The sequence below is a fragment of the Phyllobates terribilis genome, unplaced genomic scaffold (assembly GCF_046119375.1).
Source record: "Phyllobates terribilis strain yellow unplaced genomic scaffold, ASM4611937v1 Scaffold_2__4_contigs__length_985480577, whole genome shotgun sequence".
In the NCBI taxonomy this organism is placed as follows: Eukaryota; Metazoa; Chordata; class Amphibia; order Anura; family Dendrobatidae; genus Phyllobates; species Phyllobates terribilis.
In genome coordinates this window covers 363,301,932-363,327,657 of record NW_027362762.1, presented here as the reverse complement: position 1 = coordinate 363,327,657, position 25,726 = coordinate 363,301,932, and the positions used below count along the sequence as shown (strand labels likewise).

At 45.7% G+C, this 25,726-nt stretch overlaps 1 protein-coding gene across 2 annotated transcripts in view; it reads right to left on the bottom strand.

Moving 5' to 3' along the window:
- Positions 1-25,726, bottom strand: part of CFAP47 (cilia and flagella associated protein 47) — a 1,117,227-nt gene that overhangs the window by 332,153 nt on the left and 759,348 nt on the right. For both annotated transcript variants that reach the window (XM_073664712.1, XM_073664711.1), the window contains exon 57: positions 14,084-14,240. In XM_073664712.1, coding sequence (XP_073520813.1) covers positions 14,084-14,240 — 157 coding nt within the window. The remainder of the gene's footprint in view (positions 1-14,083; positions 14,241-25,726) is intronic.

Genomic DNA, 25,726 nt, shown 5'->3' with positions numbered 1-25,726 from the left:
GTTTTTCTTGAACTATACCGACTTCTTCCAGTACCACTGCTTGAAGACGTTGTCTTCCAGAAACTGGCAGTAGGTCTGGGAGTTGAACTTCACTCCATCCTCAACCCGAAAAGGTCCCACAAGTTCATCTTTGATGATACCATCCCATACCAGTACCCCACCTCCACCTTGCTGGAGTCTGAGTCGGAGTGGAGCTCTCTGCCCTTTACTGATCCAGCCTCTGGCCCATCCATCTGGCCCATCCAAGAGTCACTCTCATTTCATCAGTCCATAAAACCTTTGAAAAATCAGTCTTAAGATATTTATTGGCCCATTCTTGACGTTTTATCTTATGTTTCTTGTTCAAAGGTGGTCGTTTTTCAGCCTTCCTTACCTTGGCCATGTCCCTGAGTATCGCACACCTTGTGCTTTTTGATACTCCAGTAACGTTGCAGCTCTGAAATATGGCAAAACTGGTGGCGAATGGCATCTTGGCATCTTCACGCTTGATTTTCCTCAATTCATGGGCAGTTATTTTGCGTCTTTTTTGGCCAACACGCTTCTTGCGACCTTGTTGGCTATTTGCCATGAAACGCTTGATTGTTCGGTGATCACGCTTCAAAAGTTTGGAAATTTCAAGACTGCTGCATCCCTCTGCAAGACATCTCACAATTTTGGACTTTTCAGAGCCCGTCAAATCTCTCTTCTGACCCATTTTGCCAAAGGAAAGGAAGTTGCCTAATAATTAAGCACACCTTATATAGGGTGTTGTTGTCATTAGTCAACACCCCTCCTCATTACAGAGATGCACATCACCAGATTTACTTAATTGGTAGTTGGCTCTCAAGCCTATGCAGCTTGGAGTAGGACAACATGTATAAAAAGTATCATGTGATCAAAATACTCATTTGCCTAATAATTCGGCACACAGTGTATGTGGTATTTACTTGTATGGTTTTGCTACTGTTTTCTCTAAGTCATCAATTATTTAATCTTGTATGAGGCAGCAGGTGAAGGGGGAGCTTGACTAGAGGCTGGAAACTCAATAATTTTGCAAGGAAGGAGGTGCCAAGCCAGGTTTTAAATAGGGTGTTAAATCGGGAACTCACAGAATGTAGCCAATTAGGAACAACACAGGGTGGAGCCGCTCAGGAACAACACAGGTACTAGAATCTAGGCTAGCAAGGAACTGTCCAGTGAGCTGAATAGCTCAGAGGGAAGAGCTGCCGCCTGGTGCACAAGAGCTGCTGGGTTCGAGTCCTGACAACCTGCTTCCCTCCCCACCTCCTTGCGTCTCTCTCTCTCATACACATCTTTTCAAAGCAATTGGACTACATATGATTCGCTGTGATTAAATTACCCACAAATCAAATTTTTGGGAAAAATTTGCCAATTCTGCCAATTTTGAATTTCAGAAGCTTTGTTCATTTTAACTATACAATGAACACCAAAATGAAGCTTATCTAAATATCCTACAGACAGAACAACTCTCACAGTGTTACAGACATCTTAAACAGGAATTAAACCAGGCATAGGCGCCTCAGGGTGCCACAGCTAGAGCACTTCTGTAGACACTGAACTGAAGCATTTCTAACGGTCCTTGTAATAAATATCATCTCTTTCACGTCAATAGAGCAGAAGGCAAAAAGTTTCTCAACACAAAACCACTTCCATATGACCTCTATTTTTAATCAGTTCTTGCTATGCAGGGAAACAGTTGCATCCAAGCTGCTGCCATTTATTTATGCCCAAGTATGCTGGCTCTTCAATCTTTATGTAGGAAGAATAGTTTCTTAGCAGATGTTGTTCCAAAAATCTATTAGAGGAAAGTGATAGTGAAAGCTGGTAACACAAGCCTTAGGACTTCCCGCTGGAAAAATTAGTTCAGGGTAGTTTAGCACATTTTTGCTGGAAGCTAAGGAGAAATTAAATTAAATTAAACTCTGTGGGTGAAAAGTTCAAGCCTTGGTTTAACCCCTATTATTTATTCCATCTTCTCCAAAATAAAACACCAGTTCTACAGGAAAGTTAATTGTATTACCAAGGAATAGAGTATGTCATAAATTGAACTAATAGAATAGAATAGAAGCCTGATTTACGGTATAACTGGAATCTAGAAAATTAAATAACAATAAAAATTGTGACTGGTTTGAATATATCCTGATTGGTAAGTAGTGATATTATATGTAAAATAATGAACAAATATATAGTGGTGTGAAAAAGTAATCAGGCCTGTGTATGGCTAGGGAAATTGAACTCTACTTCCCAAAGATGTGATAAACCAGTTAATTTATGTTTTATGGGGAGGAGGGGTCAATCACTTTTTGCACACAGGGCCCTGTAGGTTTGGATTTCTTTTTCCCTTAATAATAAAGACCTTCATTTAAAAATTCCATTTTGTGTTTACTTGTGTTATCTTTGTCTAATATTTAAATTTGTTCTGTGATCTGAAACATTTAAGTGTGACAAACATGCAAAAGAATAAGAAATCAGGAAGGGACCTAACACTTTTTCACACCACTGTATAATCCCCCTTCCGGTTCTCGGTCATTCCAGAGCGGTATCCATAATGCTTCTGTTCACATTAGCTGCAGATGTCAAAGTCCATATACACCTCATAACGTACGTGACCAATTAGGGGCCTCAGGCCTTATACACTGAAACCTGTGAGTGGCTGCAGAAGTCAAATTGGGTCTTTGGACTTAGGATATGGACTTTGACGACTGGAGCCATTGTTATCAGGATCATCAAGAAAGCAGAGTTAGAAAGCTATAAGGATGAGTATATATGTGAAAACAAATACAAATTAAAAAATCAATGGCAGAATGGCTGTAATTTATTTATATCCGCCTTTCATAAAAAAAACTGAAAAAAGTGGGGGAAAGGTCGTGAAAATATTATATATCTTGGAGTTTCAAAACACAAAAGTTGGTTTAGTTTACAAGGTAAAGGAGGATCCAATCTTTATGAATCACTTGCCTCTGCAGACAATATTAATTTTTAGTTGAATGTTTTTTTCTTCCCTTATTTTAAAAGACATAACTTTTTTATTTTTCCATATTGACATAGCTATATGAGGCTCAGGCCACTGCTTTTACACATAGAGGCCGGCTATGTAAGGTAGCCGACATGAGCTGTGTGTGGAGAAAGCTAAGATCTTGATGTTCATAATAATAATAATAATTTTTATTTATATAGCGCCAACATATTCCGCAGCACTTTACAATTAAGCGGGGGCATGTACAAACAATAAATTCAATACAAGGTGAGACAGTTTAACAGCTACATCAGGAGTGAGGTCCCTGCTCGCAAGCTTACATTCTACAAGGAAATGGGGGGACACAATAGGTGGAAAGTGCTTGTTATTTCAGGTCAGGCAATTATAATAAGTCGGGATTATCATATAAAGCTGTTTGATCCGGTCATCAGCCTGTATGTTCAAGTGCAATACTCAATTACTGAGTGCAGTTATCATGTGCATCGAGGGTGTAGAAACAGATGAACAGTAGGGGGCAGATTCTGAATAGTATTTAGGAGGGAACAGGGGAAAGTTAGTTTACTGGGTATTTGAGATGGTAGGCTTGTTTAAAGAGATGAGTTTTTAAAGCGCGCTTGAAGACATCGGGGCTAGGCATCAATTGGATCATCTGGGGTAGAGCATTCCAGAGAACTGGCGCAGCATGAGAGAAGTGATATTGCATTTACGAGGACCTGACACCAAGTTTTTCATGTTGAACTGGACATACAATGTAATAATGGCTGCAGAGAGGAAAAAATATTTCTTTCTTTTAATTTTGCCTGTCCATTGCGGAGATATTAGCAATCAAAATATTTTTCACCTAAAGTGTTAACACACGGGAGTGTGTACTTCTTCTCCCTGTATGATGATGACCAATCATAAGCAGGCAGCAACATTCAAAGGAAAGAAGAACATACCCAAACCATACACAGCACAGTTTAGGTTTCTCAGTGTGTGAGATGTAATGATACAGGTCTGATCTCCAAGTCTAACCTCGTGCATAAGTCAGTGTGGTAGTAAGAGAGGTGCAGCTGATTTTAGCTGTGTCACATTCCAAACCCTTCTATCAGCCCTCCCCTCCGAGCAGCTCTAATGTACTACCTACTACCAGCTGCAATGGAAAAGGAAAATACAAAGTTCAAGGGACTTTTGTGCCCTACTGAGCAATGGATACCATACAACGTATGCAATTGCTCTTTCAGTGCCAAGTGTGGGATTCCTAAATGGTCTACTTAGATGTAGCAGTAAAGATGAAAGAATTTGAGTTAAATATAATTTTGCTCTAAAATACAAAAAAAAAATTACTGCAAGCAAATTCAACAAAATGGCAGCTGACCACCATTTTGAACTGAAGACAAAATTCATATTCTCATCTCACCACTCACTTGTCCGGCCCCTACACTGCTCACTGCCATTGTCCAGTCCTCAGGGCCTCTTCTATCTGCTGTTGTAGTTCTGGCTTGTTGACCCTATGTAACGGATCTGGGAGGCGGAACCTCTGAGCAACTATACAAGGGGGCGGTCCTTGTAAGGAAGCGGGTGGCTCCCAGGGAAGACGGGCAGGTAGTCACGGCAAGTGACAGGGACAGTCTCTGGGTAGAAGGGCAGGTAGTCACGGCAAGTGACAGGGACAGTCTCTGGGTAGAAGGGCAGCAGGCAGGTGGCTGGTGAGCGCTCCCAGGTGAGCGGGCGAGAGTCTTTGGACAGGCAGGTGGTCACGGCAAGTGACAGCAAAGCCTCCAGGTAGGCTAGCAAACAGGTAGCAGCTGAGCGCTCCCAGGTGAGCAGGCAAGAGTCTCTGGACAGGCAGGTGGTCACGGCAAGTGACGGCGGAGCCTCCAGGTAGGCTAGCAGGCAGGTAGCAGATGAGCGCTCCCAGGTGAGCGGGCAGGCTGGTCCATAGACAGACTGACAGGTGTCGGAAGGCAGACCGTCGGACCGCAGGCTTGCAAGCAGGTAAACGGATATCAGGCAGGTATCAAGCAGGAATCTGGCAGGTGACTGGCAGGTAACAGGCAGGAATCTGGCAGGTGACTGGCAGGTAACAGGCAGGAATCTGGCAGGTGACTGGCAGGTAACTGGCAACGGGACCTGAGGGCTGAAGTAGAGTGAAGGCTTTGCAACAACATTGCTCGGGCCCCTCCATTTTGGAAGAGGAGCCTTATATATGGTGAGGTCCTCCGGCCATTGGCCGGGGACTCCTTAGGACGGCGCGCGAGGCCCCTTTAAGAGAGGGGGAGCGCACACGTGCGCGCCCTAAGCACAGTGGCCGGGAAGCAGCGCGCGCTGCCAGCAGAGCGGGAGGAGGACGCCGGGCACGCAGTGGAGAGGTGAGGGGAACAGCGTCCCTGCCTAGCAGGAGGCAGGGACGCCGACGCTACAGTACCCCCCCCCTTTAGGCCCCCCCTTTTTTAGGCCAGACAGAAATTTATCAAGGATGAGAGGGGCATGAATGTTCTCCCGGGGCTCCCACGTTCTGTCCTCAGGACCAAACCCCTTCCAATCTACCAGAAAAAAGGTTTTTCCTCTTACCCTTTTGGTGGCCAGAATGTTCTCTACCTCAAATTCGTTTTCAGCGGAAATAGGAGCAGGAGGCGTACCTGTAGACTTGGAAAAAGAGTTAAGTACCACGGGTTTGAGGAGAGATACATGGAAGGAGTTAGGGATCCGCAAGTTGGCCGGGAGTTTCAATTTATAGGCCACTGGGTTGATTTGTTTGATAACTTCTAGTGGGCCGATGAACCGAGGCCCTAACTTGTAGGAAGGAATCTTGAGCCGGACATACTTGGACGAGAGCCAGTCTTTATCTCCAGGACGGAATTGTGGAGGATCCAGGCGTTTTTTGTCAGCGTGTTTTTTCATCCGCTCGGACGACTGAAAGAGTGCGGATCGGGTACTCTCCCAAATGGAGGAAAATTTGCTAACGAGAGATTCCGCAGCCGGATTTTCCACCGAGGTGGAGACGGGAAATGGGATCCTAGGATGCTGACCGAAGACTACAAAAAAACGAGGATCTGGAGGAAGATTCGCTCTTGTGATTATTGTAAGAGAATTCGGCCCATGGCAGGAGATCCACCCAGTCTGAATGGTGGGCATTAACGAAGTGCCGGAGGTAACTGGTCAGGATCTGATTGATCCGCTCCACTTGACCATTGGACTGTGGGTGGTATGCGGAGGAGAAGTCCAGGGTGACGTCTAGCAGCTTACATGTGGCTCTCCAGAAGCGTGAGGTGAACTGAACCCCATGATCCGACACGATGTGGAGGGGCAGGCCATGGAGACGGAAGATGTGGCAGATAAAGTCTTTAGCCAGCTCGGGTGCAGACGGGAGGCCTGGCAGGGGAATGAAATGAGCCATTTTGGAAAAGCACTCAGCGACCACCCAAATGACCGTACAACCGGCAGAGACAGGGAGATCTGTTATGAAGTCCATAGCTATATGCTGCCAGGGGGCAGCAGGTACTGGAAGAGGAAGGAGGCGACCGGCTGGCAGGTGTCTCGGAACCTTGTTGCGGGCGCAGGATACACAGGCAGAGACAAAGTCTATTACGTCCTTGTGCAGGGTAGGCCACCAGTAGTGCCGGGAGATAAACTGGAGGGTCTTTTTCTGACCGGCATGGCCAGCAAGCTTAGACGAGTGACCCCAGTGTAGGATCTTCTCCCGATCAGGTACCGTTACGAACGTCTTACCGGGAGGGAGACGATTTAGACTCACGGGGGCCACCTGCATTACTCTGGCGGGATCGATGATGTGTTTAGGTTCCTCCTCAAGATCAGACACCAGGAAGGATCGGGACAAGGCGTCAGCTTTGATGTTTTTGTCAGCCGGGCGAAAATGAAGAACAAAATCAAAGCGAGCAAAAAACAAGGACCACCGGGCTTGGCGCGGGTTAAGTCTCTGGACACTCTGGAGGTAAGCCAAGTTCTTGTGGTCCGTGTAAATTATTACCGGGTGAAGAGCCCCCTCGAGCAGGTAACGCCACTCCTCCAATGCCAGCTTAATGGCCAATAATTCTCGGTCTCCTATAGAATAGTTGCGCTCGGAAGAGGAGAAGAGTTTGGAGAAGAAGCCGCAAGTTACCATTCTCCCGGAAGACGATTTTTGGGTAAGTACCGCTCCGGCTCCAGAGGAGGAGGCGTCAACTTCCAGGAAGAATTGCTTGTTGCCGTCCGGGCGATGCAGCACCGGGGCGGAAGAGAAAGCCTGTTTTAAGGAAAGAAAGGCTTCCTCAGCTTCGGGCGGCCATTCTCTGGGATTAGTGCCCTTACAGGTGAGCGCAGAGATTGGGGCAGTCCGGGAAGAGAAGTGCGGTATGAAGAGGCGGTAGTAGTTGGCGAAGCCCAGGAACCGCTGAATAGCCTTCAACCCCTCTGGTCGAGGCCACTTCTCGATGGCAGACAGTTTCTCAGGATCCATTCGTAGGCCAGTCTGAGAAATTATGTAGCCCAAAAACGGAAGCGAGGTCTGCTCAAAGAAGCACTTCTCATATTTAGCGTAGAGGTGGTTCTGCCTGAGCCTGAGCAGAACCTGATGAACATCCCTCCGGTGTGTGGGGAGATCCGGAGAGAAGACCAAGATGTCGTCCAGGTACACCACTACGCAGGAGTAGAGAAGGTCCCGGAAGATGTCATTGACCAACTCTTGAAAGACGGCGGGAGCGTTACAGAGACCGAAGGGCATTACCAGGTATTCATAGTGGCCGTCCCGGGTGTTGAATGCCGTCTTCCATTCATCCCCCTGACGGATACGGACCAGGTTATACGCCCCACGGAGGTCCAGCTTGGTGAAGATTCTAGCCCCCCTCAGACGGTCAAATAATTCCGGAATGAGCGGAAGGGGGTATTTATTCTTCACCGTGATCTGGTTAAGGCCTCTATAGTCTATACAGGGACGGAGTGAGCCATCCTTCTTTTTGACGAAGAAGAAGCCTGCTCCCGCCGGGGAAGTAGATTTCCGGATGAATCCCCGGGCCAGATTCTCCTCAATATATTCTGACATGGATCGGGTCTCAGCAGCGGACAAAGGGTAAATGTGCCCACGGGGAGGAGTAGCGCCGGGCATCAGGTCGATTGGGCAGTCGTATGGTCTATGAGGGGGTAATGTCTCTGCCTCCTTTTTATTAAAGACGTCCGCATACGACCAATAAGGAGCCGGAAGACCAGGTAGATTGGCTGGAGTAGGAGAAGGACGGACAGGATGGACGGGAACTAAACAAGTCTTATGACAGTCCTGTTCCCAGCGAAGGACTTCTCCGGTCTGCCAATCAAGCACGGGTGCATGTTTCTGAAGCCAAGGTAGGCCTAGCAATAGGGCATGAGAGAGTCCAGTCAGAACATGAAAGAAGATGCTCTCAGAGTGCAGCATTCCCACCTGCAGGGTTATGGATTCGGTGATGAGTTGGATGGGATGTGGTAAGAGGCCCCCATCCACGGCAGCGACAGATAAGGGTACAGCTAGAGGTTTGGTGGGAATGCGGCATCTCTCTACCAGAGACTGAGAAATGAGATTTCCGGCAGCTCCAGAGTCAAGCTGGGCTAGTTCAAAATAACGGTTCTCCCCGCAGATGATAGAGACCGACAGCAACAGAGATGGAGAGGGTTTACTCTTGTCTAGGACGACCTCTCTGAGCGATCCTAGACACAGGCGTTTCCCGACCTCTCCGGGCAGGAACGGATCCGGTGCTCCTTACTGCCACAGTAGAAGCAGCTCCCCTCGGCACGGCGTAACTCTTGAAGGGTTTTGACCATCTTGGTCTGGTCGACCTGCATAGGCTCGGGTGAGTGATCCTGGGGAGTAGCGGGAGACGTGACAGGTTTCTGAAAGGTAGGGGCTAGACATGGAAGCCTCCTCTCACGGGTGACCTCTTTGGCGCGTTCCTCGAACCGGATGTCAATCCGGGTGGCAAGAGTTATTAAATCGTCAAGAGTGGTAGGTATGTCCCGACCGGCGAGTTCATCTTTAATACGGCCAGACAGACCCTCCCAAAAGACAGACACCAGGGCGTCGTTATCCCAGGCCAGCTCCGAAGCAAGGGTACGGAACCGTATGGCATATTGGCCCACGGTGAGATTTCCTTGATGGAGGCATAGCAGAGATGATGCGGATGAGGTCTTCCGTCCGGGTTCGTCGAAGACTTTCTGGAAAGCCGTGAGAAAGGCTGGCAGGTTGGACACCAGGGGGTCTCCTCTCTCCCATAGAGGATTTAGCCAAGCCAGTGCCTCCCCCGTGAGATGGGACATGATGAAGGCTACTTTGGCCCGGTCGGAGATAAACTGGTGGGACAGAAGTTCAAAGTGCAGGGTGCACTGGTTTATGAAGCCCCGAGCTTGAGCGGGGTCGCCTCCGAAGCGAGGAGGTGCAGAAAGCCGGGGTCCGGGGCAGGATGCCATGGTACTGGTGGGCAGCGGCGCTGCCAGGCTGCGAGTCAAGACACTAGCTGTGGTTGCTGGTGGAGCAGTCAGAGTGTCCAGGCGAGAGTTGACATTCCGCAGATGACTCAGGATGGACTCCTGTTGGGACTTCTGACGGGACAGTTCATGACATAGGTCCGAGAGCGAGGGAGCTTGGGTGCCACCGGGTTCCATGGCCCAAGCAAACTGTAATGGGTCTGGGAGGCGGAACCTCTGAGCAACTATACAAGGGGGCGGTCCTTGTAAGGAAGCGGGTGGCTCCCAGGGAAGATGGGCAGGTAGTCACGGCAAGAGACAGGGACAGTCTCTGGGTAGAAGGGCAGGTAGTCACGGCAAGTGACAGGGACAGTCTCTGGGTAGAAGGGCAGCAGGCAGGTGGCTGGTGAGCGCTCCCAGGTGAGCGGGCGAGAGTCTTTGGACAGGCAGGTGGTCACGGCAAGTGACAGCAAAGCCTCCAGGTAGGCTAGCAGGCAGGTAGCAGGTGAGCGCTCCCAGGTGAGCGGGCAAGAGTCTCTGGATGGGCAGGTGGTCACGGCAAGTGACGGCAGAGCCTCCAGGTAGGCTAGCAGACAGGTAGCAGGTGAGCGCTCCCAGGTGAGCAGGCAAGAGTCTCTGGAAAGGCAGGTGGTCACGGCAAGTGACGGCAGAGCCTCCAGGTAGGCTAGCAGACAGGTAGCAGGTGAGCGCTCCCAGGTGAGCAGGCAAGAGTCTCTGGACAGGCAGGTGGTCACGGCAAGTGACGGCGGAGCCTCCAGGTAGGCTAGCAGGCAGGTAGCAGATGAGTGCTCCCAGGTGAGCGGGCAGGCTGGTCCATAGACAGACTGACAGGTGTCGGAAGGCAGACCGTCGGACCGCAGTCTTGCAAGCAGGTAAACGGATATCAGGCAGGTATCAAGCAGGAATCTGGCAGGTGACTGGCAGATAACAGGCAGGAATCTGGCAGGTGACTGGCAGGTAACAGGCAGGAATCTGGCAGGTTACTGGCAGGTAACTGGCAACGAGACCTGAGGGCTGAAGCAGAGTGAAGGCTTTGCAACAACATTGCTCGGGCCCCTCCATTTTGGAGGAGGAGCCTTATATATGGTGAGGTCCTCTGGCCATTGGCCGGGGACTCCTTAGGACGGCGCGCGAGGTCCCCTTTAAGAGAGGGGGAGCGCGCGCGTGCGCGCCCTAAGCACAGTGGCCGGGAAGCAGCGCGCGCTGCCAGCAGAGCGGGAGGAGGACGCCGGGCACGCAGTGGAGAGGTGAGGGGAACAGCGTCCCTGCCTAGCAGGAGGCAGGGACGCCGACGCTACAGTACCCCCCCCTTTAGGCCCCCCCTTTTTTAGGCCAGACAGAAATCAAGGATGAGAGGGGCATGGATGTTCTCCCGGGGCTCCCACGTTCTCTCCTCAGGACCAAACCCCTTCCAATCTACCAGAAAAAAGGTTTTTCCTCTTACCCTTTTGGTGGCCAGAATGTTCTCTACCTCAAACTCGTTTTCAGCGGAAACCGGAGCAGGAGGCGTACCTGTACACTTGGAAAAAGAGTTAAGTACCACGGGTTTGAGGAGAGATACATGGAAGGAGTTAGGGATCCGCAAGTTGGCCGGGAGTTTCAATTTATAGGCCACTGGGTTGATTTGTTTGATAACTTCTAGTGGGCCGATGAACCGAGGCCCTAACTTGTAGGAAGGAATCTTGAGCCGGACATACTTGGACGAGAGCCAGACTTTATCTCCAGGACGGAATTGTGGAGGATCCAGGCGTTTTTTGTCAGCGTGTTTTTTCATCCGCTCGGACGACTGAAGGAGTGCGGATCGGGTACTCTCCCAAATGGAGGAAAATTTGCTAACGAGAGATTCCGCAGCAGGATTGTCCACCGAGGTGGAGACGGGAAATGGGATCCGAGGATGCTGACCGAAGACTACAAAAAACGGGGATCTGGAGGAAGATTCGCTCTCGTGATTATTGTAAGAGAATTCGGCCCATGGCAGGAGATCCACCCAGTCTGAATGGTGGGCATTAACGAAGTGCCGGAGGTAACTGGTCAGGATCTGATTGATCCGCTCCACTTGACCATTGGACTGTGGGTGGTATGCGGAGGAGAAGTCCAGGGTGACGTCTAGCAGCTTACATGTGGCTCTCCAGAAGCGTGAGGTGAACTGAACCCCACGATCCGACACGATGTGGAGGGGCAGGCCATGGAGACGGAAGATGTGGCGGATAAAGTCTTTAGCCAGCTCGGGTGCAGATGGGAGGCCTGGCAGGGGAATGAAATGAGCCATTTTGGAAAAGCGGTCAGCGACCACCCAAATGACCGTACAACCGGCAGAGACAGGGAGATCTGTTATGAAGTCCATAGCTATATGCTGCCAGGGGGCAGCAGGTACTGGAAGAGGAAGGAGGCGACCGGCTGGCAGGTGTCTCGGAACCTTGTTGCGGGCGCAGGATACACAGGCAGAGACAAAGTCTATTACGTCCTTGTGCAGGGTAGGCCACCAGTAGTGCCGGGAGATAAACTGGAGGGTCTTTTTCTGACCGGCATGGCCAGCAAGCTTAGACGAGTGACCCCAGTGTAGGATCTTCTCCCGATCAGGTACCGTTACGAACGTCTTACCGGGAGGGAGACGATTTAGACTCACGGGGGCCACCTGCATTACTCTGGCGGGATCGATGATGTGTTTAGGTTCCTCCTCAAGATCAGACACCAGGAAGGATCGGGACAAGGCGTCAGCTTTGATGTTTTTGTCAGCCGGGCGAAAATGAAGAACAAAATCAAAGCGAGCAAAAAACAAGGACCACCGGGCTTGGCGCGGGTTAAGTCTCTGGGCACTCTGGAGGTAAGCCTAGTTCTTGTGGTCCGTGTAAATTATTACCGGGTGAAGGGCAGGTAGTCACGGCAAGTGACAGGGACAGTCTCTGGGTAGAAGGGCAGCAGGCAGGTGGCTGGTGAGCGCTCCCAGGTGAGAGGGCGAGAGTCTTTGGACAGGCAGGTGGTCACGGCAAGTGACGGCAAAGCCTCCACGTAGGCTAGCAGGCAGGTAGCAGGTGAGCGCTCCCAGGTGAGCGGGCAAGAGTATCTGGACGGGCAGGTGGTCACGGCAAGTGACGGCAGAGCCTCCAGGTAGGCTAGCAGACAGGTAGCAGGTGAGCGCTCCCAGGTGAGCAGGCAAGAGTCTCTGGACAGGCAGGTGGTCACGGCAAGTGACGGCGGAGCCTCCAGGCAGGCTAGCAGGCAGGTATCAGATGAGCGCTCCCAGGTGAGCGGGCAGGCTGGTCCATAGACAGACTGACAGGTGTCGGAAGGCAGACCGTCGGACCGCAGGTTTGCAAGCAGGTAAACGGATATCAGGCAGGTATCAAGCAGGAATCTGGCAGGTGACTGGCAGGTAACTGGCAACGGGACCTGAGGGCTGAAGCAGAGTGAAGGCTTTGCAACACCATTGCTCGGGCCCCTCCATTTTGGAGGAGGAGCCTTATATATAGTGAGGTCCTCCGGCCATTGGCCGGGGACTCCTTAGGACGGCGCGCGAGGCCCCTTTAAGAGAGGGGGAGCGCGCGCGTGCGCGCCCTAAGCACAGTGGCCGGGAAGCAGCGCGCGCTGCCAGCAGAGCGGGAGGAGGACGCCGGGTACGGAGTGGAAAGGTGAGGGGAACAGCGTCCCTGCCTAGCAGGAGGCAGGGACGCCGACGCTACACCCTAGGTCAGGTTGCCCAGCAATGACCGGCCTTAGAGATCATTGGCAGTGACCTCCAAAGACTGGTTGCAGATGGAAATCCAGGCCTAGAGTCAACAGGAGGGGTGCTGCAGCACGTGATGTGAAATAGAAGAGGCAACTCTAAGGACTGGACAGTGGCCAGTGAGCAGAGGAGAGGCCGAAAAGGTTAGCAGTAAGTTGAGTATAAGGGTTTTCTTTTGTGTTTTATATCTTATGTTTATTAATCTCTCCAGACCCCAGAGCATAATAAAGGATATTCAATTTGTGGAGGATAACTTCATTGTGAATCGAATTTACTGGGAAAAAAAATGGGAGAGCCGCTCATTTCTATGCAGCAGTAGTAACTTACGAGAATTTTGGCATGCATTTGTGGCCATGGTTTTTACATGCTCAAACCACTTGTTTTATTTATGGAAGGAGCATAGTGAAAAATCGTGATGAGGCCTGCAGTTTTACCAAGTTTCATTGCGGTTTGGGTTAATTAATTTACAATTTTTTTCTGCAGCCATACTTAAATGAAGTTAGCCCCACAATACTTTTTTATATGTCTCATATAAAACACTGCGCACTATAAATTAGAAATAAATAGGTAAAGTACACTAATTCCCTATAAATCATAGTTACACCTAGTTTTTCATCATTAAAGATAATACAATTCTGAAAACTAATGAACGTGCAGCTGCTGATTCTCATTGGCAATGATAATGTCCTTTAACCCCAAGCAAGGCAAAGTGCTGTGATGGGAACTTTTCCTCTCTATTTCTTGGCTATTAATTTTCATTATGATTTTCAGACACTGCATGTATTGAGATATTCATCATTATTAAAGAGTGAAGCATGTTCATTTTCACTACCTCATTATTATACATCTAACCTTTTGCTACTGTGTTCAGTATTTAATTCAATTAATGCATTGCAGATTTTTTAAATTGTACTCTTATTGTTAAGTATGTAGCTGTTGAGAAAGTGCGTTACCTGTTAGGATAACATCAACGAGGACATTCTCATTTGTGGGGTTCTTAAAGGAAATGTTGATAGAGGCAAGGTTTCCAACATTGGCACTAATACTTGCTGGTTCCATAGGTTGCGGAATGAGGCCTAATCCCGATATATGAAATGTCCATTCTTCAAGCTGTTAAAAAAAGATTTTTAAATTATATTTTGTGCAAACATGATACATTATATAAGCAATAAAAATAGATAGGTTAACAGAGGACTTTTTTCACAAGTTTACATTAATTTGAAAGGTGGATCTGTGTCTGTCACCAGAGTTCACGGTACAAACTGCATACATTATTAAATAAATATTTTAGATAGAACGAGACTGATGTTCCTATTCGAAAATCTATATTACTGTAGCTTAAGTGTGTAAACCTGATATTAAAATGAGTATAGTTTGAGACTAGGCCTACTCATAAAATGCATATGTTAATTCCAGGTAAGAAAATCTTCAAAAAGAGTTATACAGCCATTCTGACATTGTTTTTCAAAGTAAGTACAAGAGTTTCATTTGGTTCAAAGGCTATATTTTGCAGATTGATCTATACTTGCTTGCAGAACACATTGGCAATACTAGGTGGACATAGAACATGTTTTTACCTTGTACTGCTACAGAAAGCTTCATGAAGACATTAAAAGATGTCTTACAACAGTATTAATTAGATAAACAGATCACAATAGATAATTGGCTCAAATGGCAAATGTTATGTCACGTATACATTGAAAATCAGCCATTCAGAAAATGCACAAGCTCACTGGTTCTTAACTGCCTAGTGTTTTGAAAATGCAATGGCCTCCAGGTTGCATCTGCGGAGTAGCTGCTAATGAGTGGCTCAAGCTGAGGGAAATTACTAAATAAGCATATTCAGAAACAAAGAGTCAAAGACAAGAGCTGAATCAAATCCAAATTCCAAATTGGGAACAGCAGGGAAAGAATCCAGAATGTGAAGCAGAAGATAAGTTCATGACAAGATGTTTGAAGAATGAGGAAAAAAGAAAAGATATCAAAAGTGCATAAAAATCCATCCCCAAATTGTAGGTTGTTTTGTTCTTAGATTCTGTAAAGCTTTTCCCTAAAGCTGGCCATGCTCATTAGATAGCTGTCACGTAAATGTTCAGCTGACAGCTATCTCTCCCGACTCCTACATAAACAGGAAGACTTGGCTCGGTTGAGCATTCCTGTGTTCTCTATGAGAGAGGCTGCCAGAATCATATGACAGCTGCTTATTTCCCCTCTGAAAAAATGCACTGGACAATTGTATTCCAATATCCTGATCATCATGTCCCCCACCATAATCTGTCAAGGGACAGTCATGGGACTCCCATGCACATTAGATGGTAGACCAATCCCACAGAAATTAGCAAGCTCAGATGAGATTTATCTAATTTAGAGTGTATGGTGGATTTAACCCCTTACTGACATCCGCCGTACATCTATGGCGCAAGTTGGTAGCTGGTGTATGGAGCAGGTGCACAGGGTGAGCTTACCCCATACCCTGCAGGTAATAGCTGTGACACCAAGCCAGGATCTGCCTCTAACAGCCACGGGTGGAGTAGAACTGAGCCTGCGGCTGTTAACCTTTTGAATGCTGCTGACAAACTCTGACAGCTGTATTAACAGTGAGCCAGCACGGGGGTGCCACATTCTTTGCAGCCTTTGATGCCCCTGTGATGCTATTGCTGGGCACAGATGTGTTACTATGACAGCCAGAGGTCTGTTGAAGACCACCGAGCCTGACAACACAGAGACTGTGATTTTTACCATATGCAACACTACTGTGGTATTGTTGTATATAGTACAAGCGATCAGAAGGTCACAGGTTTAAGTCCCTTAAGGGTCCAATAAATACAGTATTTTTAAAAATATGAAAAAAATAAAAAAACATAAAAGTTCAAATCACCTCCCTTTTCCCCCATTAAAAATAAAGATAATAAAATAATTTAAAAAAAATGCATATGTGGTATTACTGCGTCCAGAAAAGTCTGTTCTATCAAAATGTAAAAATAATTAACCTTATCAGTAAACACCGTAAACAGAAAAAAAATCAAAAAGCCAAACCTTTTCGCTGCAGTAGCGCAAAAAATACTGTAAGAACCAATCAAAATGTCATATCTATTCCAAAATGTTTTTAATAAAAGATTTATTTATTTTATTATTTTTTTTTTAATAAAAATGTTGACTTGCCCCACAAAAAAGTAAGCCCTATCACATATTCATTGACTAAAAAAAACAAAATATTACGGGTCTCAGAAAATGGCGACACAATCCCCACATTTTTTTGTTTACAAATTTCTGATTTTTTTCCACCACTAAAAATAATTAAAAAAACTGGACAAGTTTGCTATCACCGTAATTGTACTGATGAGGGAGATCATTGACGGGTCATTTTTACCACACAATTTACGCTTTAGAAACTGCACATGGAATTTTTTTCCTGTTTTCCAGTACAATACGTGATAAAATAAATGGTGTCATTTAAAAACAACTCATTCCACAAAAAAACAAGTCCTCATATGTCTATGAGGATGGTAGAATAAAAGAATTAAGAAAATGCAAAAATGGAAATTCAACATGTCAAGAAGGGGTTAAGAGCTTATTTTCATGTATTTTTTATGTATGATACAGATGTTATATAGATCCAGAATATAATGCCAAAGCCTGATACAAGTCCACACTCTACCCTCCACTTTTCCTCATGGATTCTCAAAACATTCATAAGTAAAGTGGACTGTGAAATATATGATTATTCTCTTTATCTAATTCAGATATTGCATCCATAATAATACTTATTTATTCTTTTTGAAGAAGTTAAAGGGTAACTGTACTTTTAAGTAACTTTCTAGAATAAGTTCTCCTGTGTGTGCATGAAGAATAACACTTTATCTGGCCATTATATGACTTACTGTATATTATGCATTTTTACCAGCCTTCCTCTCTATAGTATTTTTCTACTAATTTGCAATCAACTTTGAGCTGCTGGGAGAAGAGTAGCTGTTGTGATCTCTGTCATACACAGCACAACATACAGGGATGAATTCCGGGTCTGTATTCTTTTTTTTAAATAGAAAAAGAGAGAAGCCAAAGCAGCATGGAAGAAATTATATAGCAGCCCTGAGCTGTCTGGATGTAAAATAAGCTCTGAGTTGAAGTAAAAACCTTAGAAATCTCAGCATGAGATTCTCCTCTGCCTGTTTCCTCATTCTGCTCCTTACATCTCCATAGAGTATATCAGGAAGTGTAACATGTCACCATAGTGAGCTGCCATTCCATCTTGTCTGAGGAAGATGAAGTTAAGCTGCTTTTTCAAAGTGGATAAAAAGTTCAGGAGGCAATGGGGAGAAGAAGTGTCTGATAAGCAGGGAAGGAAAATGTTGCTGAATATAAAGTTTCTTATATTTTCCTGTACTATTGATTTATGCAAAGTTTGTTAAAAGTACAGTTCTCTTTTAACCCTGGAATTAATATTTGTCTGAATTTTTTTTTACTTACAGGCTGAAAAACTACTCCAAGAATAGCAAGAAATATCATCCTAATAAACAGACCTCATGAATTGAGTCTCATACAGATCAACAATAACATTAAAACTTCCAACAGGTTAAATGTGACCCCTTTCAAATGATGGGATATATTTTGCAGCAAATGAACAGACAGCTTTTGAAATTGATGTGTGGAAACAGTAAAAATTGGCAATCATAAGGATCTGAGTGACTTTGATAAGGGCCAACTTGTGATGGCAAGGCAACTTGATCAGAGTATCTTTAAAATGACATGTTGTGGGATTTTCACAGTATGTAGTGGTTAGTACCTCCAAGATGGAGGATCAACAACTGATGAACCAAGCACAGTTAACCCAACTGGTCTTATCCCAGAGAAGAGGTTTTGATGGTTATGATAGAAAGGTGTCAAAACACTCCATGGATTACAGCTTGCATAGATGTATATTAACCAATATTACGCAGAATGTTTAATATTAATGCTGATCAGCTCTTATTCCTTTCAAACATTAAAAAACTGACAAAAGTTTTCTATCTCAATATATTTTCACTTTGTAAAAGAGTTGCTCAGGTTGAGAATACAGAAGAAGCATCTGTCTGCTCTAATCCTGTGCACCTTCAAAGATGACCCCTTATAAGTAAATGACAGATTTACAATATGGTTTTCCTGCCTAGGTTTCTGGTGTCAATTCTGTTCTCTTTCATTGTCATATGTTGCGATTGAATAATTATCTTGAACAGATTGCTAATTTACCACTGGTATAATTCTTAACAGCTACTTTGCCAGGGTTGCCAACTTGATTTTTTTTACAACTTATAAGAAATAATAGACAGTTGCTTAAAACCATAATGAATCAGTAAAAATAGGTGATATGAGTACAGAAGAGGAAAGTCCAAACAGCATGAAATGCAAAGTAAATACTAAAGAGGCTGCGGTGCTTTTACAGTGAGCACCCTGTCTTTTCAAAAGGCAAAGTCCATCAACTTTGAAAGGCTTGTTAATTGAGATGAGCGAACCCAATCTGTAAAGTTCGGGGTTCATACTGGACACGTAGTGTCCGGTGTTGAACTCCGTACAAGAACTTCCCCTGGAAGTCTGTTTTACAGTTCGGGGAGGAGAGAGAGAGAGATTTTCAAGCTCCAAGTTCGGGTCCCCATTTATTTCAATGGGGTTTGGGTGCAGGTTCAACTTCGGGTACAGTTCTGGTACCTGAACCGAACTTTGGAATGAAGTTTGGTCAAACCTGACGAACCTGAACTTCCATGGGTCCACTATTTGTTTTAACCAAATTCAGATTTCCATGAGTTTCCACTATAGTTTATCAGGTAATGTTTTTAATTTTTCAGGAGGGCAGTAGAATCCTAAAGAGTACACTATTTTCACGGTAGTCTTAAAGGGAATCTGTCAGTAGGATCAACCCTCCTAAGCTGTCCATATGGGCATGTAAGTCATAGGAAGCTGAATAAAATTATACCTAGATATCTGTGATCCGATGCCTCAATCCAAACAAATACCCATTTTTTTTATGTAAATAGACTGTTAAGATCTATGGGTCGGACACAGATCTCTCCAAGACAGGAAAATAGTACACAGCATCCAACAGGTGATGAAGTTCCAAATATCTTTATTCTGCCATACAAAGGAAGTGACGTTTCGACCTGTCACAGGTCTTTTTCAAGCATACAGTGACAGGTGGCACTGTGACCTGTGACAGGTCGAAACGTCGCATCCTGTGTATGGCAGAATAAAGATGTTTTGAACTTCATCACCTGAATGACGCTGTCTACTATTTTCCTGTGCATGCTGTATCCAAATGGGTTCCTTGAATTTTGGACCATGCATCTTTATATGGTAGAATACCCTGATCTACTATTTTTTCCCTTCAAGAGTGCTGCAAGCTAAGCTTACACGTTTGATTATAGATCTCTCTGAGAGTCTGCATCCATAGTTCATTTTAAATGAAAGAAGGAGTTACCAGTGTGAAAAATGCATATCAGGAGAGCAGACTGTCAGTCACTACATGTCTCACAATGGTAACGCCCACTTTCATTTACAAATCACTCTGGAGGCAGATTCATATGCAGATCAGTGTCCTGCCCATAGATATTATTAGCTAATTTACATATACTGTAAGAAAAACATGGATTTCTCTGGGTTAAGACATCGGATCGCAGATATCAAAGTATCTTTTTTTTCAACTTCCTATGACCTACATGCCCATATAAACGGCAAAGGAGGTATGGTAAAGCGGCTTGTTCGGCTGTACATGTAGGTAGGCACAGAACACTGTCTTTTTAAGTTTCGGGTGGGTTTATTAAAAACATTATAAACCAATGCAAGCTCTTCTCTGGAGGAAGCCTCTCCAGATACTGACCCACACCTGAGTCACAAGGCTGGCTATTTACAGCCCAGACCACTCCCTGGGTTGGAAATATGGTGAATGGCCTCCCACCCGCACTATGGCCATTCAAAACAAAACATGCCCTTTTAAATATGGCTGATTAACCCTCTCCACATTTCACATCACTGAAGCTAATAGCCTCAGTGAAACATATCTCACCTCCAGTATTCTGCCAGTGACTCTGTCACAGAGGGTTGATCCTACTGACAGATGTCCTTTAATGTAGGAATATGGGTTGGGCTTAGGAATAAAAATCAGCCCATACATGTATTTAGTAAGTACAATCAATATGTACATGCGTATATAGGCACACATTTCTTATAGTATATAAACATCAATTAAATATGAGTGAACAGCATCTACAGAACTACCCATGAATACTGTAAATATTCACATTTCCTACATATACATGAACTGTACATGTAATATATTCTAAAGTTAAAATACACTTTCAGAAATATAAACTTAGGCATCTACTGAAAGGTAAGAATGCTTCTGTCAGGCAATTCTCTGTCATCACAGTAATATAACAAGGGAGTCTCAAACCATCTGTGACATCACAAGGTGGCTTCATTTTGGTCATCTGCTGTAACATCGCAAGAGGATTTCAGTGTGATAAGTTACTATGAGGCAACAAGGGGATTTCATCTGCTACTCCATAGGGAGAAATACAGTACTGAAAACAGAAAAGTATAATGAAGATAAACTTGAAACATAGTACATTTTTCCATTTGCTAATTATATTGTCATTGCTAATATGATGAGGATCTTCACTTTCAATTACAAGTACTTTAAAGTGAAAACAGATTAGATTTTAACATATAAATTGCATAAATTTAGAGGGGTGGGTTTATATTGTTCAGTTCTGCAGGTATGAAAACTATATGAATAGCCTAACCTCTGGTGAAAACCAACCAAGTCTCCAAAGAGATCGTTTGCCAATTTCATTAAGGATCTGGTGCATTGGATCAGCACATGTTTTAACAATCTTTGTAGATGTGCCAGCTGCTTATGGGTACTCCTGGTACGCTTGTTGATCGCATCATGTTTACTGTGTCCATGATTCCCTAATGATGCCATCTTTGTAATTGAAGATTTAGAAGCAGCTGCATGAAAAATAATCCTCTGCAGCTATGATGCTATAAGTTTTGCTAGTAAATGTTATCTAGACTTCATTTATCTGCTGTGCGCTTTCAATGTGGTGAAGCCTATACTCTAAAGATGGGAATGTAGAGGTGTTGGCATATATATCAGCACAAGTAAATTTAGCGGCATTTACTTAAACAAGGAACATCTTTATTATTTATTTCCTTTTTTCTCATTAGGGCTATTCTATCTGTATTTAAAGGGTTGTCTTGTCTTAAGCTATAAGTACAAGTATTTATTGAAGTACAAGTATTTAAGTAAGTACAAGTATTTACTATAACAGACATATCAAGAGAGGTGACGGGCTCTCATATACCTGGAAAAAAGAGGGCCCATTATTGACCAAGCCTAAATATGTTTCATTAATCACCCTCTCATTTCTGTCCTTTAACTAATACTAAAAGGGTTGTCCAGGTTTAGCATGAAAGTCTGCAGTTACTCTATGTGACTTTACACTAGTGAATCCTCACATTACGCACTGTGCACTGTGAGGATTCTATGGTGCAAGCACTGGAAGCGGTCAGTCATCAGACTGCAATTATTTAATTTGCATACAACCAGTCACATCCTGACTAGATGGGCTCGGCCTCACTCAATTGCAAATCTATACAAGTCTTGTCGGAATGTGACGGAAAGGAAGCTAATCGCCCAGTCACAGTGCTCGCATCGGAGAATCCTCACAGCACACAGTGCGTGATGAGAAGATTCGCTAGTCTGCAGTCACATAGAGTTACTGCCGACTCGTAGCTTAAGAGTGGAAATCCTTTACGCTTTTTTCATTAAAAAAATAAATAAAACTTAATTATTCTTGGAAACAAACATTATTACTGGATACAAATAAATATATTAAGAAAGCATGTTCTCAGGGCTTGAATCACTAAAAGGACCCATCACAAGTCCAAAGGGCCATTTTTATAATCTTTACTAAGAGGGAGTTCCCCACAGGATAATTATGCAAAGCAGCCTAGACACTCACCTGCATGTAATCCTGAGAGCAATAGCACCTTGTTAACTACTTCCAGACCACCCACAGGCAATAAATATCCAGGCCATCTGCATTTTAACATCTTAGTGACCACCAAAACGTCTTTGTACTGACCTGACAAATCAGAGAAAAGCATGTGCTGATGGGTGACAATGCAGCAGCTGTCAGCTATACATTATAGCTGACATCCTGCTGCATCAGCCACGTTTGGAGTTGGCATTGACCATGCACGTTTGACCCCTTAGATGCTGCTGTCAATAGTGAAAACGGCTTCTAGATGGTTTATCAGAGTGCGGGTGCTCCCTCTTTAACACCACCGGCATCATGAAATCCTGATTATGTGGTCCTGATGGTTGCCAAGCAATCCAAGTAATGGCCACAGAGTCTAACAGCTATAGTAACCTGTTCCGATATTAGCAACAATTACGTGGTAAAAATAAATGTTTTCATTCCTATCTTGTCACTTTGCATTAATTCCTGAAAGGCACCTGAAGGATTAATAAACTATATGACTGCAGTTTTGAATATGTTGAGGGGTGCTGTTTTTAAAATGGTGTCACTTTTGGGGTTTTTCCAATATATAGGATCCACAAAATTACTTTAAAACTGAATAAGTCTCTAATAAAATTAGGTTTGTAAATTTCAACCTTCTAACCTCATAACAAAAAAAGACATTTTACAATTGGTGCTCATGTAAAGCAGACAAGAGGTAAATGTTATTTGTTAACTAGTTTGTGTGGTATGACTATCTGGATTAAAGGGATAATCACGCAAAGTTTGAAAATTGCGATTTTTTTGACATTTTTTTTGTTTTTATCAATAAACAGTAGTGATGAGCGAGCATGCTCGCTACTGCTCGGTGCTCGCCAAGTATTTCCGGGGTTGCTCGACGGGAGCTCGGGTCCCCTCCCTGCATGTTTGGCGCTCTTAAGAGCTTTTTCTCCGTCACATGGATCACATATATGTTGTCAGAAAATACTGCCATTTCTGGCCTCCATTAAAAATTTGCTTTAGTCTGTCAGTGAAGCAATTCACAGCAGTTTGCTCTTCAAACTACTTACCTACAGGCCAGGTATTTAAAACTCTGTTTTCTCCGTCACACAGAATACATATACGTTGTCAGAAAATACTGCCATTTCTGGCATCCATTAAAAATTTGCTTTAGTGTGTCAGTGAAGCAATTCACACCAGTTTGCTGTTCAAACTACTTACCTACAGGCCAGGTATTTAAAACTCTGCTTTCTCCATCACACGGATCACATATAAGTTCGCTCCAAACTCAGTCATTTGTAGTGAGCATGGAAGATACTGTCCTCCATTTAAAATGGGCAAGGCACGTGGCAAGGTACGGGGCACTGGAAGTGATGGTAATGGTGCATGCAGAGGCCGAGGACAAGGCCGTGAGCAAGCTGAAATTGTGCCACAACAAACACCCACATCTTCTCGCCTGACCTTCCTGTCCTAATTTCTTGGGGACCGCAGCACACCACTATTGAACCCAGAGCAGTGTCAAGAGGTTGTTGGTTGGATAGCGGATAATGCTTCCAGTCACTTAGCCACCACCACCACCACCCTGTCTTCCACACAGTCAAGTCTCAGTAGCCATGAGTCTGGACCGCATATTTGTCACCCTGATCCTCCTTCCTCCCACCATGCCGAGTGCCCGGAGACAACTGATCACACACTTGGACACTCTGAAGAGCTGTTCACTTTTCCATTTTTAGATTCGGTCCTCTCGCCCGGTCCACTTGAAGCGGGGGCAAGAGGAGATTGCGTGTAGCGATGCCCAAATATTTGAGCAGCCACGGTCACACGAGGGCGATGGTGGAAAAGTGTCACAAGAGGTGGACGAGGATGAGACACAATTGCCAGAAAGTCAGGAGGAGGAGCAGGGTGTGGAAGTGGAAGACGAGGTGGTGGATGATATAGTAACTGACCCAACCTGGCAGGAGGACATGCAGAATGAGGACAGCAGCACACAGGGGGAGGGAGGCAGAGCACCCAAACATGCAGGAAGAAGCAGTGTGGTGGCCGCAGACAGAAGGCAGGCAACCGTTCACCATAACACCAACACGAAGGAACTTGCCAGTACAACTGTTAGGTCTTCCCGAGTCTGGTTCTTTTTTAAAGACTCTGCTGATAACCCCAAAAAGGCCATTTGCACCACCTGCCAGGACAGCATCAGCAAGGGTGGCAAAATGAGCAGCCTGACCACCACCAGCATGATCAGGCACATGGCAGCAAAGCACCCGACTTTGTGGGCCGAACCCCAGGGTCCAGGAACAGTGTCTGCAGGTGGCACCATTGCTTCTTCCGCTGTTGTGCATGCAAGCCAATCTCCTGTCCATGGTGCATGCGAAGATGCCTCCTGCCCTGCACCTGTCGTTGCGCACTCTCAAATAGCAGCATCAGGAAGCACGTCCATGTCCTTGTCCCAGTGCAGCGTTCAGTTGTCCTTGGAACGCAAGCGCAAACATGCAGCCAACGCCCCTCAGGCCACACTACTAAATTCTCACATTTCACGACTGCTTGCGCTCGAAATGATGCCTTTTAGGCACGTGGAGATGGAAGCATTCCGCAACCTGATGGCGGCGGCCGTACCTTGGTACTCCATCCCCATCTGCCACTATTTCTCCTGGTGTGCCATCCCCGCATTACACAAGCACGTGTCCCAAAACATTAGCCATCCCCTCAACAACGCAGTTACCGGGAAAGTCCACCTAACCACGGAGACGTGGACAAGTGCTTGTGGGCAGGGACGGTACATTTCGCTGACACTGGGTTAACATAGTGGAAGCCGGGACCCAGTCAGACCTTGGGACGGAACACGTCCTCCCGACGCCAAGGATTGCGGGCCCTAGGTCAATCAGGATTGCCCCCATGGTCTAAAGCTCCGGCGCCTCATCTTCCTCAGCCTCCTCCTCCTCTTCAGCTTCCATCTCCGAAATGACCACATCAGTCACAAGCTGGAAGCACTGCAGCACTGCCTTGGCCAAGCGGCAACAGGCTGTGCTGAAGCTAATATGCTTAGGTGACAAACCGCACAATGCTGAAGAGTTGTGGACAGCTCTGATAGAGCAGGCAGATCTGTGGCTCACACCGCTGAACCTACAGCCAGGCATGGTCGTGTGTGACAATGGCCGGAACCTGGTGGCAGCTCTGAGGCGAGGATAGCTCACACACGTACCATGCCTGGCCCATGTGCTAACCCTCGTGGTTCAACGGTTTCTCAAATCCTATCCGGAGCTGCCAGATCTGCTTGTTAAAGTACGCCGCCTGTGTGCCCATTTTAGAAAGTCAGCTACAGCTTCCTCCGCCCTTGTCGTGTTTCAGCAGCATTTGAAGCTTCCAGTTCACAGACTGGTGTGTGATGTCCCCACACATTGGAACTCTACACTGCAGATGTTGGGAAGGATTTGTGAGCAGAAGAGGGCAGTTGTTGAGTACTCACATCAACAAGGCCATCGGTATTCAGTTCAGACTCCACACATAAGACCTCAGGAGTGGACATGGATGTCAGACATATGTATCATCCTCCAAAACTTTGAGGACTCCACCAAGATGGTGAGCGGTGATGATGCCATAATTAGT